The sequence below is a fragment of the Anguilla rostrata genome, chromosome 3 (genome assembly GCF_018555375.3).
Source record: "Anguilla rostrata isolate EN2019 chromosome 3, ASM1855537v3, whole genome shotgun sequence".
NCBI lineage: Eukaryota > Metazoa > Chordata > Actinopteri > Anguilliformes > Anguillidae > Anguilla > Anguilla rostrata.
Genome location: NC_057935.1, coordinates 56287756 through 56306082, shown reverse-complemented (window position 1 = coordinate 56306082; position 18327 = coordinate 56287756). Strand labels below are relative to the sequence as shown.

Below are 18327 nucleotides of genomic sequence, written 5' to 3'. Positions count from 1 at the left end.
CTTCAGAATTCATTTGCACAAAAAGAAGTATAAATATGTGTACTTCTCCTTTTTAATATGTTATAGATTAGGAAAACATAATTTACAAAATAGTTTATTATGTACAAGCCCCTTGCAGACCAACTTCCCTCCACTCACGATAAAAAAAAAAAACATGAGACTAAACAGTTCTAGAACTGCCAGGACCACAATGGCAGATCTCCTTCCTCTCCCATTGGTACACCTGCAGTTTTCTAGATTGCAGATTAACTGCCTTTCTCATGTTTTTCACTTCTGTTTTCAGACATGATTGGCAGAGTGGCATCACATGGGAACCCTAGCCAATCACAGTTGAGAGGATGCTATGTGTGAAAAGCAAAGCAGCTCAACCAGGATCATCATACTTAGCCATCAATTGAGGTGACAAGAGCCTATGTGAACCTTATCAATCTGAACCACAGGACCATCACTTTTGAGTTGATCAACACCAGCAAATTTTTAACTGCTGTCAGTTCAGCTGGGAAGTTTCCACCGATGAAGAAGCAGGGAGAAAAGACCATACCAAACACAGCAGTTTACATCATTGTACAGTCGAGAAGCACAGAGTATCAAACCTCATTCAGTACATCCTTTACTGAGATTACATTTTTGTGTCTATTTTGGTCTGTGAACAAACTAAAATGGTGTAAGACATTCAGTCACAACAAATGTCAAATAATGAATCCATTCATAATACGAAAATGTTTGACGTTTAAAAAGACACTGTGGCAAAACACTGAAGTGTAACACATGCCTGGTCTGCCCAAAGTGATTAATTAGACCTCCTTTGGTAATTTAAGCTGATTTGCCAGGAAACAAAGGAAGCTATGGGAATCGGTGTTGCCTGTGAATTGCATCAGGAGTACGCTTACATCTACAGTACATGGATCTGATCAGTGTGTATTCCCTTCTGGGCCAGATACCTCTGAGGCCTGCTACACTTCCTGCTCAACACACCTTGCAGATATAACTGAATGAGGAGCTTTGTCTCGATGGCTGTGGTTACAGAATTCAGAGGACGTCCCTCTGTCCGTCTGTCTTTGTGTGTGTGATCGCATTCCCCACCCTGGACGGACCAGTGGAGGGAGGGAGTGGCCTGAGGGTAAAGGTCCAGACTGGGGGCATTTGCAGTGCATCGCTCTTTACCAAATTCACACGACGTCCCGTCGTGTATGGCTCTGAACATTCCGGAAACACAACCATGTCCCTGGAAACCTCCCCATGCAAAGGTGCTCATGGGGGCCTACTATGAGTTTTGTTCCAGGTACTCATCGATCATGGTGAGATTGTTCAGCCAGTCCTCGTTGGACCCCACTAGCGTTTCTATGAAGTCCACCTCGCCTGTCCCCCCTCCCCCACCTCCTCCCGGCACCCCAGGCATGCCCCCGTTGCTCTGGTGCTGGGCGCACTCGTACGCGGGAAGTTTATGTCCTGGGTTGCCACTGCCGTACCCCATCCCAAGCGGGTGCTTGCTGGAGGAGGAGTAGCTGGGCGGAGCCATCCCGTGGGCAGGTGGCACCATCCCAAGGGGTACTGGCTTCATCACTGCCATGGCAGACAAGGGGCCACGGGGCCTCAAGCCCTGCTGGGCCATGGAGGGGTGGGGGTGGCCAGGAGGCAGCTTCTGCATGTGCCTGCCAGGCAGGTTGGGGGCCACCTGGTTTGGGGGAGGAGCCCCAGTCTGGTGGGGGGTGAAGTTTGCGGGCATGCCGGAGCGCAGGGGCTGCTGGGAGAACTGCGGGGGCCCTCCGCCTGCTCCCCTGCCCGGGAACGCATGCTGGTGGAGCCCTGGGTCCATGTGCGTATCGCAGCCCATGCGCGGGAGCCCCTGCTGCTGCTGCTGCCACAACTGTGACTGCGGCTGCGACGGCTGCTGGGGGTTGAACACCATGCGGGGGAGAGCGCCGCCCTGGTGGAGGGCGTGTCGAAGGTGCTGAGGCTGTAAGGGCCCCCCTTGGAAGGACGGGCCCGGCATTCCCGACCGGGCTGGAGCTTGGCTGTGGTGCATGGGCTGCCGAGGAGGTACACCCATTCCCATCATGCTCTGGCCTGGCTGAAGGGGCACACTAAACTCTTGGTGATAAAGGGCCGGCTTGGGGCCTGCGTTGCCCATGAAGGCTCCACCGCCGCGGCCAGGCTGGTTGAGCGCCCCCATCCGGCCGGACAGCATGGGGCTGTGGGACAGCATGGCGGGGTTGGCTGGGGGCGTCCCCATGGGGAATCCGCACTCTGAGGGGAGGGAACGGCCAACACCTACAGGAGGGGAAGAAGAACCGAAACGCGTTGATAGTGAGTATACGATATGTCATTGAGAAGTGAATCATTGTTTGATCCAGGCTTTGCCATTGTGCCATTGGCCTTCTAAACGTCATAAATGACCTGGTAGAAATCAATGCATGGGCTCAAATGACCTCAGAGTGACTGGGGAAAATACCTGTAAAGTATAACGTGCATGGCTACTTTAAGAATATTTCAATGGATATAGCAAAGATAGCAGCTTACATTCGAATCACTGGATCATGTGTCTGCAGCATCGCTTATGTGGCAAGCTAATAAGAATGGAAACCACTAACAAATAAGTAATTCTGAGCCAAAAGCACATCCCAAGATAGGAGAGAATTTTGCTTATGAGAGTGATTTCAAACACTACAAGGACCAGCAGCTGTTACAGACAGGAGTCAGGGACTGCTACAGAGACATAGAGCTGCATATAACAGAACAGGCTTCCATTAGATGCTGACTTCATCAAAACACCTTTCCTGCTTCAAGCTTCAGCACTATACAAAATATAATGATATACTGAGTTATGTAAAATATCAAAATACAATCATGTTGAACACTACAGTAATGGTGGTACAACAGAATGCTGCCTTTAAACTAAAGTGCGTATCAAAAGGATGAATCGTATGAACATACATAGTGCGGAAGTATTCCAAACATTTACGTCTTATTATTTTATTACCTGCTGGGATGCATGAAGCGTGAAGCTCAGCACAATCATCAAAGTGTGTACTCTGATATATACTTTGTGTATTGCTGACACGATTTTAGGATGGTACCTCAAACCCATCACCGTGAAGCAATTTCATTTCGCGACTGTCTCCCTCCCCTCTGGATCAGTATTCAATCATCCTCCTACGGATTTTACTGGTAAGTTCAGTTCCACATTTGTCTTCTGAATGCTCCTTTTTAAATGAATGCCTGTGGTGCCCTCACCTTGAAATGGCACCACCTGCTGGCAGTCTGACATCTGGCCTCCGTTCATTTGCTCCATCTGCCTCTGCTTCTCCTGCACACACACATGAATCACGCTGTCACTCATCACGGTAATGCTTACTCAGGCACATTGCCATTTGCCAAAGATGAACTAAGCCAGTCTACTGTGAGAATACACACGCGCACGCACACACACGTGCATGGACGCGCGCACACACAGACACACACACACACACACACAGTGGTGTTATACTGTACATGTGGACAAAGCCAATCTATTTGGAGAAACAGATGACTGAGACCAATCAGAAAGATTACTATCCCCGTTGTTTGACTGTCAGTATCTGACTTACCTGTAGGATGTGTTTCTTAATCAGCTGGCTCTTCAGCAGCATGTTGTAGTTGCTCTGCGTAGGGCGAGGCACAGCAGAAGGGTCTTGGAGCCGAGGAACCATCCCAGGACTCTGATCCTGAGAAAAGAGAGAGAGACCGAGAGGGACGAGTCAGAGAGGCACGACTCAAGAGCAATTTTTTACATTTTATTTCAGCATCAGTCAAGACTGTGTAAATGATGGTAGACATGCTTTCAAACAAATCAATATGGTACATCAATCCATTATTCAAGCTGTCTCATAAAGAACTTTGGCTCTCAGTGAATGGCAGCGTAACAGTACTTCATCAAATCTGTAATTAAAAAAAGAACCAACAGGAAAAACAGTAACAGCTGCAGTATGTCAGGAATCATGATATTTTCATTCTAAAATAAAACCCAGGAAATTGATTAGATGAATCCTTCCTCGTTTTGAGGCCTTACGAGAAGCAAGTCAACACACATCCAGCTATGTCTGAAAAGGTGAATCAGAGAGTACACAGCTGCGCAAAAAATTTAACAAAATGACCAAAACAAAATGCCTCCGTCCTTTGTAACCCAGCTAGGCTTCCTTTCCTGGCTGTAAGCAGTAAATAACTGCACTGGGCGGGTTCCCAGAGCCACTAGCGTTTGTTTGTGTTGGCCCCTGGAGAGCCCGCTCCATCAGGCATTCCCACATGGAGAAGACTTCCTCTCTCACCAAGAAATCCCAGAATCCTCTTCTGCTCAAAAGCCCATGCTACCATATTGTGTGTACAAAATGAATGGGCCATCTAACATACACAGCGGCAAGCTACAAATACAGGAAAAGACTAAATGTGATACAAAAGAAAAGGTGGAAAAGAAAGCACTCCGAGAGACCTTAAACTTTTGAAATAAAACAAAACAAAATACCCAATCAATATTTTTATGTATTGTTTGCACTTACGCACATGTGAAGGCATGTGAAAATCTACTCACATCCTATACAAATCCCAGATCTTTGATGCGTTCTACCTTTGACTGCATTTCGCAATTTACTTACACAAATTTCTGCATGTGCAGAGTATCATAAGTTATGCACAAATCTAGCATGGTCGCACAAATGACATCCCGGTGGGAGTATTGCTGCTCACTGCAGTGGAAATGAATGACTTGTCAGCACTAGTGTTGGTAATGGCTATTGATCCCTTTCCTGGCCGGGCAGAATTGGAAAAGCACCAGAGTGAGGAGCATGTTTGTGTATTCTGAGCTTAAACCTGTCTTCTGTGCAAGGCTAGGTATTTCCACTATTTTCAGCGCATGCTGCCCCCACAGCATCCATCTTTCAAACATCATGAGAATTAATGGTATAAAGCACATAAAGATTTGGTTTCATTTGGGCTCCAATGGCCTGCTCAATCATGTATTGCCTCCTACCCCCTTTCAAAGAAAACCCCGGGCATTCTGTAAGAAATGATAGTGCATGATACCGTAGCACTGAAAATGGTGCTTTGTTGGTTTTGAATGAACATCTTCACCAGCAGAGCAATCACAAACGCAGAACAGCGATAAACAGCGCCGTGCTATTTGGTTGTTTGCGTCCGCGTGTGCGTGCGGGTGGTTGCCTGGTGAGCCGGTGGGGAACTTCATAATAATATGACTAATTGTTCTGATGTTGAGCCCGGGGCCGTTGTCAATGCAACATCCGACAGAGAAGGCTTTTCTTCCGATCATAAATCTCTTCGCAACACGGTCAAAGGAACAATAATAAAAAGGAAGGCTGAGGAGCACAAAGAAGAGGGTACAAAGGGAAGAGCCTGGGTAGGCAAGTAGTTCTGCTTTGTAAGCTGAAATTGGTCAGTTTGGAATACATTGTTGGAGCTTTGCCCACATTACAACCTAACCATTATATCACATATTCAAAGAAACTGTATTGAATATCGCATTAATTGCTATACAAAAGCAATTCACCTTATTCCCTTCGCAGAGAAAGCAATACATACTGATCATAATTCATTTTCTTAAAGAATAACAACAATAATAATGATACTCAGGATAAGAATATGTTCTTGCACAATGTGTTAGACTACACAGTCATATGCATCAAACTTGAAGCTTTTTAAAAAATACTCCCAATCAGGCCAAAATCACCAAAGAGGTGGACCGTAGACGACTAAAATTATAGCACAATACGGCCATTTCCTCGCAGGACAAAACTAAGATTCATGCTAACTCCCAAAACCGTTATTTCTTTCAATCCCAGTTGCTTTGATCAAACGCTATGAACAAACGAGGATAGACTCCAATGATTACTCTCAGTAGAGAGGTGTCTAGAGGCTATAAAACTGCCAGTCCTGTATATATTTATTTCGCAGCTAAAAAGCCCTGGGTGAGAGGTAAAATTATCTCCATAAACATCACGTGCAGTGCTGTGGTCACTTCTGAATGAGACTTCGCTCCATAAACCTCACCGACAGTTGTGTCCAATAAAAAATGTATTGTAAACGTTATCCATTAGTTATCTCTATGTACGCTTTAAAATATATATCATTAGAATAAACTGTCAAACTGCTCACACCCACGCATCAAAGTAGTTGTGAAACTGTAATGACGGAAAGATATGATTAGTAGCATAGTTTCCTCCAGACTTGGGCGTCTTTTTATTTTTACCAAACTCCCAACGCTGTCTCCATCAGTAGTAGCTACACTGAGAGCACTGGCATCTTGTCAAACCCACACCCATTTATACAAGGCGTGTTCACAAAGCCTGCCTAATCCAGTTCCCAGATATGTCTTACTAAGCATGGAAAAGCACTCTGGCTGTTTCGTCGTTTGGACAATTGGCTACTGTTAACCTAAATGCAGGCCTTTGTTTTTTTGTAGCTTACACCCTGTCTTGTTCAAGCGCTGCATGTGATTTTTCACGATGAACGCTAGATGTCCCTGGATCCTGTCTTCTGTTCGCCTTAGTGCTCGCTCATTTTGATCGCACTGGTTGAGGGTGGAAGAAGGCACGCATCGTGTGCGGCCAGGGACAAGAGCGTCGCTTATCTTTTCGACGTCGGAGAATTTTAGTGTCTGTTTCTGTCACCCTATAACAGCCTGCCAATAATCTTTTCTAAGCGCACTAGTCAAATTAATATAGGCGATTTCGGTGGAACGACACCTTTCTCCTCTTGCGGTTGCACACGCGTGTAAGAGTACAAAGGAAACACACACTTGATATGTAATCTGTCATGAATGCCCAGAGCGCACGAATCAGTTCGTCCTTAAAACATTGTGTGCGACCGTAGCATCTTTGGACATTACGATGAAGTGATTCTATAGCCGGTGAAGAACGCCCTAATCAGACAGGACATGCATTGCAGTGGGCTCAGTGACGTGCCAAAGTAAACAGCAGCCCTAGATCTGTTGATGAAGCAGCTTTTCCCCCCTCTACCACCCGCCACCCCCCTCTCCCAGAACAGCCACAGCCAAACTACACGCCCCGCTACCTTCTCACGGCAGTACGGCGAATACTTGGTATTGTTCCATCTTTTTCAAGTAACGAACGTGTCTCCACTGTGAAGGTGTAGGCTACATGTTCTAAATCTTCTAAGAATCGTTGAAGATTCAAGCACTAGCCTATACCTTTGATGGTAACTTATTAACCACAGATAGCCCACCTCACACCTATTCCTGGAATAAAAAAGCAAGACACTGTTCTCATAAGGCTGAATATCCCTCTTCGAAAAAAAACCCAATTTCTCAAATGCTTATGTAAATTTGTACTTGTATGTTTAGCCACTGTATATAAAAGTAGATTAACAATAAAGCGTGACACTTTCATGAACGATCGATCAAACCCTTTATAATAGTTAGTCTCCAGCATTTACCATCAAGTGTCCTATTTATTCTCGTAACTTTGTGAATACTTTACACATTAAAACAATACCTTTGCGCCGAACATCTCCGCACATGAGCGTTGCTCGGGGTGGAGTAGTCAAACCAAGTAGCATTTTACTTCGTAGTTAATGGCTATTGCTAATTTGCTAATTTCTTGGGGTTCATTTGATTGTGCGCGTGCACTTGCACTGGGGGTTGGGGTTTGGTTTCTGAAGTAGGCTATTGTGGGAACGCAAATTACCTTGTGAACTACATATTCTTCAGGATTGCCACCGTTTACTTGCTTTCTGGTGCGTGGGTGCATCCTGTTCCCTCATTTTCCTTCCCCTTCTCAGCTAGGATTTAATGAGAAGACATGCACAAACACAAGCTGGTGTCATAGCCTAAACACTGCTCTAGAAACATAACTGCTTCTTTGTTATTTCCGCGTTATACCTCAGTTATTTTGTGGTATGGCTAAAGGTTGTAGCTAAATCGAAAGGTTGGGTGCTGCAATCTTTACTTTTGTTTGCTTGTAATAAAAAAAAAGGTTTAAAAAAAACAATAGGACATTTACTTTGAAATAATACAAATTGAACTAAACGTGCTATTGATTTTGCATATTGCCATTTGCCTTGGTCTTCAAAATTGCATTATTTATCTTTCATCCCTCTCTTGCTTCCCTCCTAATAGGATCTGTACCCTATTTCATTTGTGACGTTGGGTTGTGGTTTTCACAAGTCATAATAACATTGGATGAGCTTGAAGCAAGTCCATCTAATCTCTGCGCAAGATACAACCGCCCATGGAGGTATTTGCCATTTATTTCTAAAATGTGATTCAGTGCACTCAGCGGGGTAACTATTATAATGATGAAAATCACTAACACATCCTCTGAAATGTTTTGCTTGTATACAACCTAAGCAGAAAGGTCTTGAAATGTAAGTATCATACTAGGACCACTGGATATAGTGGGTATAGTATGGTGTTGACTAATGACCTGCCTGCATTATTTGTTGACAGTTAGCCTCAAAATGTTAAAGTTTTGAATCACACTAGTCAAACATCAATCAGCAGTGAATTACAAATGATTTTAATCAGACTGAGTCCTCACTGATGTTACAGTAATGAGAGCTGAGGCCCCTGCTGTCTCATTGTACTGTCACAACAGTATTGCACTTCCATAAACTGGAAAAGCTTATTTATGTAGTCAACACCTATAACCAGCTTGAAAGATTAATTACCATGGGAAACTGCAATTTCAAACCAAGAGAGCCATAGAGAGGGAGAGGGGGAGCTTACCCAGGAAGGGAGCCCTCTCTGCCTTACCATTGGTGAATAAAGCTCAGTGTTTCTGTCATGTTACTTGCTTCAACCTTGCTTCAAGCTCAGAGCCAGAAAACTGGGACACAGACAGGGGTGTTCTGCAAACAGGTTTCAGAGAACTGGAACTGATCCAGCTGTTGGGGAAGTGCTGTAGCAAGAGCACTGTCCCATTCTGACTCCTGTGTCCATAGTCCAAACCCATTGTCCATGGGTTGCAAACACAATCAAGACAAGTGCAGCACGGTATTCCCACCACTTTCCTGGAGCGACATATAAACCATATAAAATCCAATATCCACGCCTATTGTACTGCCAGACTAATTAAGGAGTCAGTTACAACATGATGGTCACACCACCTTCCCATGATGCCACAAAATTAGTTACAGAATGTTGTATAGCTGGGTACGGTGACGGTTTTGGGAATCCCATGCGATACGTCAGCCAGAGTGTGCACCCTTCTGGCTGCGGCCGCACATCTCTACCTGATGTGATGTGGACCGGTCCTGCAGTGAGGCCGGTGTGGCATGGGGGGGCATGACGCAGGGCCAGGGGACTTTAATGAATGTGACGCCTGACCTACTTCTGGGGCGGCAGACGGGTCCCGGACCGCGCGGAGTTGTGGCCACTCCGCTCTGCCAGCTGAAAAACCACAAGGCAGCGCCCGGCAGACTGGCAGCCACTTGGCCAGGGGGCAATAGTAACCATGACCGCAGAACCACACAACCCCCCCTTTTTCCGCTAGGACTCCTGGTCAGACGGTCTCAGGTGCCCTCCACAAGGCACAGAGAGACAGAGGCCGACAGACATGCTGTGTAATGAAAAGATGGATAGAGAGAAAGACGGAAACAGGCAGACACAAAGAGGCAGGCTGCAGAAAGGAATGGAAGCAGGTATTGAGAGTGGCTAAAGAGAAACGAGTGAGGGAGGAAAGGAGACAGTGGGGGATATCCAGGCTCCCATGCCCCTCTTCCCCCTCCAGCTCTCGCCGCTTTGAAGCCTGTAAACTATCCTGGGATCCTTTGAAACAGCGCTCTGAATTCCCGGACTTTTACTGGCATGCACACCCCCTCCCCTCCCCTCTACTCCGTCCTCCCACTGCGTGCCAGACACACGCGTGCGCACGCACACACACTTAAATACAGACCCACACACGCATACATACACACACACACCCACCCACACACACACACACACAGTTAAATACAGACCCACACGCACATACACACACACACAAACTTAAATACAGACCCACACACAAACACACACATACTTAAATACAGACCCACACATGCACGCGCACACACACACAAGCACGCGCACACACACTTAAGTACAGACCCACACACATGCACACATACACACACACACACTTACATGCACGCACATATAGACACACACACACACGCACACACACACCACCCCAGCTCTCAGCTGATGAAAGGCGCCTCTTGGCAGACCCAGGCTGCAGGGAGGTGAGAGTGGGTAGCCCCACAGACGTGACTGAGCCACAGGAGAAAGTCTGAGCCGTGAGCCTCAGATCACTCTCACATTAGCCTCTTTTGTTTGTATTCGCTGCGCAGGAGCACAGAGACGTTTCCGCTTCAACTCCTACATCTGGGTTTCCATTCCAGTTTTAATTTGCGACTTCCTAACAGTCATACTGCAATTACTGTTAACCTGTACGTAACCTGCAAAAGGACAAATCTGAGAAACAATGAGTGTCAAAATATGCTGTTATGACTGCTGTACGCAGTGTCACCGAAAACAACCTGCAACTGAACACATTTTCTGAGCAACGGCAATTATCCGTGGAAAAAAAATGTTTGACATTTTCTGTGGTACAACTGAATTTTAACAAGTGTATTTTCAGCTCTCCGCAGGAAATCAAAACATAACAAAGCACAGCTCGAGCACTGCTCTGACCCGGGGAGAAGGGGGAATTGCTTTGGGTTTTATTTGGTGTGGTGCTGACTGCACCTTGGCTCCGCCTGCTCGTCCTTGCCTCCCAATCAACAGAAATCCCTGGCAGAGGTGGGATCCTATTGATGATTGTACTAAAAGGCCCAGATCTGTGCAGCTGGCTAAAGCAGTCCATTGTTGAGGCAGAATGAGCAGCATTCAATAGAACCAGACTGCTTCTACGTGGGCAATTTTAATTAGAAGTGATCACAGCTCTCGGTAAGGCACACACAAAATGACTGCTCCAGTGACAGCTCGCGCGCATATCCACTGGCCATCTTTCTGTCTATCTGTACATTTATTTGACAGGCTAACCCCCCTCCCCTCCCCTTCTCAAAGTGAACAGCAGTTGTTTCTGAGAGAGCAGAGGTTAATGTGCTTGTGCTCTTTCTAAGCAAGGCCCTTCCATATCACCCTGGACTGATATCTCCTGCCATCTGTGAGCCCAGCTCCCCCCTCCCCCAACCACCCACTGGCCCGCTCCGCCCGCCCTCCCCGTTCCTCCTTGGGGCAAGGTCACTTGGGACAAGTTCAGCTTCTCCGCTCCAACAAAGACAGCATGTCCTGCTTCCTCTGTCTCTGCCCACTGCTACAGCCTGTCTGTACTGAGCGCTAACGTTGTCTCGGGGAAAATGTGAACACCCACCCTCATCTGTCAAAATAATCGTGTATATCTCCTGATACTGGACTCTCTGCACCTACTAAATGATCATCTTTCAAGACAAGCTACTCCCTTGGCAATCAGAAATCAGTTCACCCACACAAACTGCTCCTTTGACAAGCTAATATTCAGTGAAGGCAACATGCCACTGCTACCGCCACTATGAAAACCAGAATCGATGGCTGACACAAACAGTCGCTGCTCTGTCACCTGACTACGTTGTGCAGTCTGCAATTTCACTATGGTGGACAAGTCACATGATCCTGTTGATAAATGACTGTTTTTAACTAAGCTTTAATGTACCGTGGGCTTGGCTTAACAGCACTGCATCTCTGTTAGTTTAATTTAATGCAAAGGGTCAAGTGCTGAATTTGTCTAAAGTCTGCAGAGATCCTCATAGCTAGTAGGACTGATAGTATAAATGGATATTTTTATCAGCTGCTCTTTAATAGCCAACCGACACAGATGGGGAGGGGGGGTCTACAAGAGAGAGGGAAAGGCAGCAACACAGAGGTAGGAGAGGGAAGGACAGAGAGAGGAGAAAGGTAGAAATTGCTGGCACTGCTATTCTCTCCCTCTCTCTCTCCCTCTCTCTCTCATTGTCAACAGCTGTTGTTTCAAAGAGGAGAAAGAACCTCTTTCTTTGTTGCTTGGTGAACTCCTCTAGGGAGACTGAGAGAAGGAAAGAGAGAGAGAAAGAGAGAAAACCTCCACTAAAAAACTGATCCAATTATACAATTCAGAAAACACCAAAAGGCAGATTCAGCTCCCCTCACATACATGCGCACGCGCGCACACACACACACACACACACACAAATTTTCGCCCATATTCATAAACACAAAGGATGTTCACATTCTCACAGTGTCAAGGGAGTCACTAAATATTCAAAGCAACAATCTTGCTGCGTGGCGGGGGGTGGGGTTTATGGTTCATTGGGCTACACTTTGCCTCTACAATGAGACAATTCAAGGTTTATTCGGCTCATTTATGAGGCTTGTAAGTAAGACCGCGAAAAATGTATTTCATTCATGTGAATATTCTTTCATATTGCACTCTTGACCATGACAATATAATTTTTGCATACATGTGTTTTAGTAAATTCATCTTAATCTCACGCACATTCATTTGTATTGTGATGTGGTAGAGATGTCATTGGCTGTATGGTCGGAGCACTGGGTTCAATTAAAAAAAAACAACAACAAAAAAAAAACACTTAAATATCCTCACCATGAGCCACCCAGGCCTAGACATGAATTACTCATGCGTAAGCGCGCAGCCCAGCTCAAAAACCTGAGAGATGTGTAACCGAATCCCGGGCAGAATCACAGCTGCCTGGAAGCACGCGAGGGGCCCGAAAAGATATCCAACGAGAGCAAGAGCAGGAGAGCTGAAGTGCACTCCTCCCCTCCCGGTAGTTCATCTATCGGCCGGAGTGTTAGGGACCTCCGGCATTTTCCCCTCACAAGAAAGCGGAGGGCTCGCTGTCCGGAGACCTGCGGCAGGTGTCTGAAAGAGATCGCAATCTGCTGGAAGCCACCGGCCAGACTTCTGCGCCTCAGTGAGGACCTTCACCCGTATCATAGAAATAAAGCACGATTCCTCGTGTCATAAGGGAACCTTCGTTTGTGGACCGTGCTACTACTACTCCCTTCACAATGCATCTATCGTACTAATCATCGTACTAATCTAGCTCATCGCAACAACTGCAGGACTGCCGCAAACACCATCACTTCTAATAAGGCTAAGGAAAATATAACGAGAATACGAATAACATGCTTGAAATAAAGTCCTTGAAAAACAGTGATATGATGTGAACAGTAAGAAAGGAAATTATATTTTACATTGACTTTTGAGCCACTCTGAGGCGAAAGAGAGGTAGATGGAGGAAAGGAATGTCAATCCATGTGTGAGTATATAAGCACACCGCTCTTGTTGTGTGAAGCCATTAAAGGAAGGCAGAGTTGTATTAATTATTCATCTTCAATTTAGACAGAGGTCAGAGAGAGAGAGGGAGAGAGAGAGTCAGAGAAAGAGGGAGAGAGAGAGAGAAATCAGAAACCCCATTACCGTGTACACCTTTCTCAGGGGCCCATGGGGTCTGAGAAATCATGATGAAATGCTCTAAACCCAACCCCTGCCCCCATCATCCATTCTTCAGGAGCAGCCATCGGAGAGAGAGAGGAGCTCCAGTGCTTCCTGTCTGCCGAGCCAGAGAGCAGAGAGAGGGAGAGAGTCCAGGCAGCGCCGCAATCTGTCTCAACAGCAGCCCACTTTCCCTGGAGTCTCCCTCACGCAAGCATCTGAAGAGGCTCCTAGTCATTACCAGCCTTCTTCATTATTCATCCAGGTCCCGAGAGGGCTCCCTCACGCTGTCACGCGCCCGTCACACCAGCACGGGCTCTGGATCCCTCCACCACAGTCTGGTGGGTTAAGGAGTTTGGAGCTTTCTACCGTACACATGCTCACAACGTACACGGAGGTGAGGGCCAGCCAACCTTGGACCTGGCATTTTCTTTTAATCCAGATCCAGAGGAGGAGGCTTGGTCCAATCAATTTGCCTCATTTATCAAAATGCCCCAAACATTCAATGTATGCTGCCACTGATGACTGAGAGACACCTTGAAATCAGGTTAGCCACCCCTTGTATACTGCACAGCGGCCCCCTTAAAACACACACCACACCATGACCTCAAGGTGTCCTCAATGGGATATACAGGACTGTTTACATCCAACAGAAATCAGGAATAGGAGGTGGACAATGTGGCACTTTAATAAATCCTCATGGACATGACAGATCAGTAAAGGCATTTTAAATGGCACTGTATATACCAGCATTTGCATATTTCTTCAATCATTTTCTTCTATCTTCTATTTTTTCTTTATTTGGCTCTGTACTCCACAATTTTATATTTGTAATCAAACAATTCAGATGTGGTCAAAGTACATATGCTCAGCTTTTCCTAAAGGGTATTTTAATACATTTGGGTTTCACCATGTAGAAATATCAGCACTTTTTACATACAGCTCCCCCCCCCCCATTTCATGGTGCTAAAGTGTTACGGACAAATGACTCCACAGGTGTTTCTGATTTGTGTTTCTGAGGTGTGTTCTTTTAATTCTTTAGTGCAAGTATAAGAAAGCTTTCAGTATCTAGCCTTGATTCCAGGCTTTCGATTGCCTTAGGAGTCTGTTATTGCCATTTGTCAGTATGAAGAGTTGTGCCAATGAAAGTCAAGGAAGCCATTATGAGGCAGAGAAATATGAAGAGAAAAAAGGGACAGGACAAATCTTAGGCATACAACTGTTTGAAACATTGTGAAGAATAAAGAGAGCACTGGTGAGCTCAGTAATCACAAGAAAAAAAAAATGTATTTGTCCCAAACAATATGGAACTGTATGTGTGTGTGTGTGCGTGTGTGTCAGACACGATAATACAGGGGCAACGACCAATAAATAATTAAATAATTAAATAATAAACTCCTGAATGTCCCTTGCTAAATTCGGGCGGTCTGTCTCCCGTGTTCCTTCTGCAGCGATGTACCCGCCTCTAATTGGTCTAAATGCAGAAACCATGGTCCAGAAAAGCGAGGAAATGTAAAGACAACCGCTTAAAATGCTATGATCTGCCCTTTGGCTGAAGCTGAAACATCAAGTCCTAATCCCCCTCCCCCCCCCCCGTCCACTGCCCCCCTTTCTTTCCCTCCCTCGCTCCCTCCCATATGGCCTCGGTAACACATGGTAATCCCAGCTGAATTAGGTTAATGCTAAAGATACCATGGAACAAACAATATGTTTACATTCCACATCTAATCGTGCAGCGTTGTTTATGGCCAAACGTGCGTTGTTCATTTGAGTCCTGCTCATCTTCTGTGACGTTGATTTGGGAATTTTCATACCCCATAGCACCACGCTTCTTTGGCTCGACAGGGTGAAACAAGGACACGTGGATTTAAACGCTCATGCAGCATGTAAATCCATTTTCATTATTCTCATTCTTTTGTGCACCTTTTCTCATTTTAAAATCTACCTTCCCAGGCTGAAGTATTGATTTGTAACAATCATTAGAAACAGCCATAAGAGTAACAAATGCACTGATCCCACTAATAAAAAAAAAAAACAACAATGAAGATGATAGAAAGTAATTACTTGTAGCTTTTTCTGTCATCATTATTTGTTAATGGGGTCTTTCAAACCTGATGGCTTTTCAGACGGGAGAGACCCATCTTTTAAGCCAGAGATGAGAAAAAAAGATAAAGAACATTCTGTGCAATATCCATTTGGAAAACAATCAGAGCAACAGAAGCGGTCTTTGCACAGCACAAAGCACAAGCAGCATGCTTTATTTTGCAGAACCGCTTGAGTACAGTGTGAATACAAACACACACTACAGCACATCTAATTTGGCAAGCAAATTTACACGCGAGACGTTTACTCAGCTCATTTCTTACCGCTGCAACACGCGTGCTGTTTAGTGCTCACGGGTATAAGATTAGTGCTCAGCCCCCGATCTGTACCCACGGGCCCAGCACCCTAACCTTTAACACCGCCCAACCACATCCCCGAGTAGAAGTACAGTCCCAACTTGCATCACATCCAGCCAATCGCGGGCCTCCACTGAAACGCACACGCCCAATGCTGTCAGACAAGCAACTTCCAAACACAAAACCACATTGTTATGACTAGCCTTCAAGGAGCTGTTGGAACTAGTTTGTTTTGCACAAACTTTTCCTTGTTTTCCTCATCGAAGACAGCTGAGGCCTATCCCCATGGATTCTGGGATGGTTCCGCTTGAAATTATTTGCATTAGTATTACACACTTGTAGCTATTTCGAGGAGAACATCACCGTCTCATATCTGCTAGCGTGAGCGTGCGTCTGCTTATATGTCTGTGTGGGCATGTGCACTGTACATTTGTGTGTGCGTGTGTGTGTGTGTGTTTATGTTAGAATTAAGTATTTTGTGGCCTAATAATTGTGTGGTGTGCAGTTCCTAGGGGACAGTGCCTTGTCACACAGTATACTTCTCCAGTGAAAGGTCTTCTCAAGAACTGCATCCCCACTACTAGGCATGTGCAGACACACATACAGGCACATGCAAAAGCACATGTACACAAACACACGTAAATGTATACCAAAGCTACTGTATCCAACTGATTTTATATTGATGATATTATTTTGAAAATGCTTGAAATATTTGAAACATCACTTCCATTACCTTACCAATAAATGAAACATGCCTCTAATGTTTAATTTATAAGTACTCTTTCCTTGTGCGATAGCAGTTGCAAAGAACCTCCTCCTTGGGCCCAGTGTGGCTTTTAAGCAATGGCTTAAGACTGCTATTAGAACGAGCTTTCACCTTTAGCCAGTAAAGTGCCAGCCTCAAATTATTTTCTTTCTCAACCCTCCAAAGCGGTGCACTGTGGGAAAACTCTTTCTGCCCAAAGCCTCCATGTACTGTAGCACCATACTGTATCCATTTTGTTTGTTTGGCTGGGTTGTCAATAGATACATCTTTCTTACTGCACCTGTGGTTGGCTTCCCACCAAACAAAAGCTATACAAGGGAAGTAACTGATAGACCTTGAAGACTTACGTGGGCAAATATGTGCACAGCAATCAGGGCTCTGGGCTGTGCTGTGGGTGGGAAAACTTTACAGCAGACGGGGAAACTTTACAGCAGGCTTTTACGATCAATATCATTATCCATTTGCTTAAGACAATACTTCCCTTTTACTACAGCAGACAGATCATTTTCAATCTTCTTCCTGAAGAGAGAACAGATAATAGCTCGTTTCGCTTTAGTTCCCTCGCAATGTGGCACAATGGACTGAAAAATCCCCCTGTAGACAAGTCCCACCCCCACCCCCCACCCCCTGCCGCCAACCCCAACCCCTGCTCCCTCCTACCCACCCATCTCTCCACGGGACGTCTGAGTAAGGGCTTCGGAAGACAAGGCGAGAAAAGACAACAAACTGCCGTCTGTCAGCCGGAATAGATTGAAGGGGCAGAAAGATGGAGAGGAATATAAAAGCAAACCCACACAGGTATAATAAACCACTTTCACCGGGGAAAAGGACTGATTCAGCAGCAGGGCGCTGTTTTGGGTGGGGAGAGCACGGGCAGCTGTCAGGGAAGCGACAGGGTGCAGGACGGATGGAGGCCAGCGGCGGGTGGGGCGGGGCGGGGGCCACGCGGCGGGGGGGGGGGGTTTGGGGGGGAGGCGGGGGATCCGCCGCTCGCGTAACGGACCGGGCCAAGGCCGCTCCCGCGACCCTCCGCCTGGGGACTGGAGCCGTTGCTGCGGGGTCGGAGACGAAACGCGGCTCTCCGGGCCTGTGGTCATGCACGGGGGGCCCACTTAGCGGCGGGGGTTTCACGCTCAACAGAGTGACCGAACAGCGGAGGAAATACAGCCGCGCGGCCCCGCGCTGTTTCCACGCTCCCCATTCCGTCTCGACACATTTGCCACCCACCCAATTTCATGTAAATAGGCAGTTTGATTTTTGCGTACAATATGTACAAGGGGTGTGGCAAAATGCAAATGACTTCAAAAACAATAAGGAGAGAATGCAAACAGCCTGTACCAGGCTTTACCAGAGTGCCAGCCATTGGATTTCATTGTTAGGGGGAGAATTATCTTTTGGTCCAGATCCTTTTATTTACATAAAATATCAAATGTAAATATTAAATATTGGGACAGATGTAGAACAAGACCAGTCCAATTTGTACAATATGGTGACTGAAAAAATGGATTACACGAAAAGTACAAACAATTAAATAAACAATTAAATTTCAAAAAGATTAAACATTGCCTACTGTGAAACGGTTCAAAGATAGGTTAATGATATATAAATATAACAATAAACCTGTGGCACTACATACTACAGGGTTTAGTAACTAACTGAACTCATATTAACCCTTTACATGCTAGAGATTGCTGAGTGACAT

The 18327-nt window shown here is 45.8% G+C and overlaps 1 protein-coding gene and 1 long non-coding RNA gene across 3 annotated transcripts in view; one reads left to right on the top strand and one right to left on the bottom strand.

Annotated features, from left to right (window-relative positions):
* Positions 1-78: 78 nt before the first annotated feature.
* The window catches only part of si:ch73-211e3.1 (mastermind-like domain-containing protein 1), a 65364-nt gene continuing 47115 nt past the window's right edge, over positions 79-18327 (bottom strand). The window contains exons 3-5 of one of the 2 annotated variants that reach the window (XM_064328451.1): positions 3588-3704; positions 3235-3307; positions 79-2271 (exon numbers count right to left, since the gene is read on the bottom strand). In XM_064328451.1, the coding sequence (XP_064184521.1) occupies positions 1265-2271; positions 3235-3307; positions 3588-3704 (1197 nt within the window). In that variant the 3' untranslated portion in view covers positions 79-1264. Of the gene's footprint in view, positions 2272-3234; positions 3312-3587; positions 3705-18327 lie in introns of both variants that reach the window. The other variant, XM_064328450.1, reaches the window with a different exon arrangement.
* On the top strand, positions 7510-13898 carry LOC135251225 (uncharacterized). Its single transcript, XR_010329102.1, has 3 exons — positions 7510-7740; positions 8123-8240; positions 13537-13898. It is a non-coding gene; the product is annotated as an uncharacterized LOC135251225 (long non-coding RNA).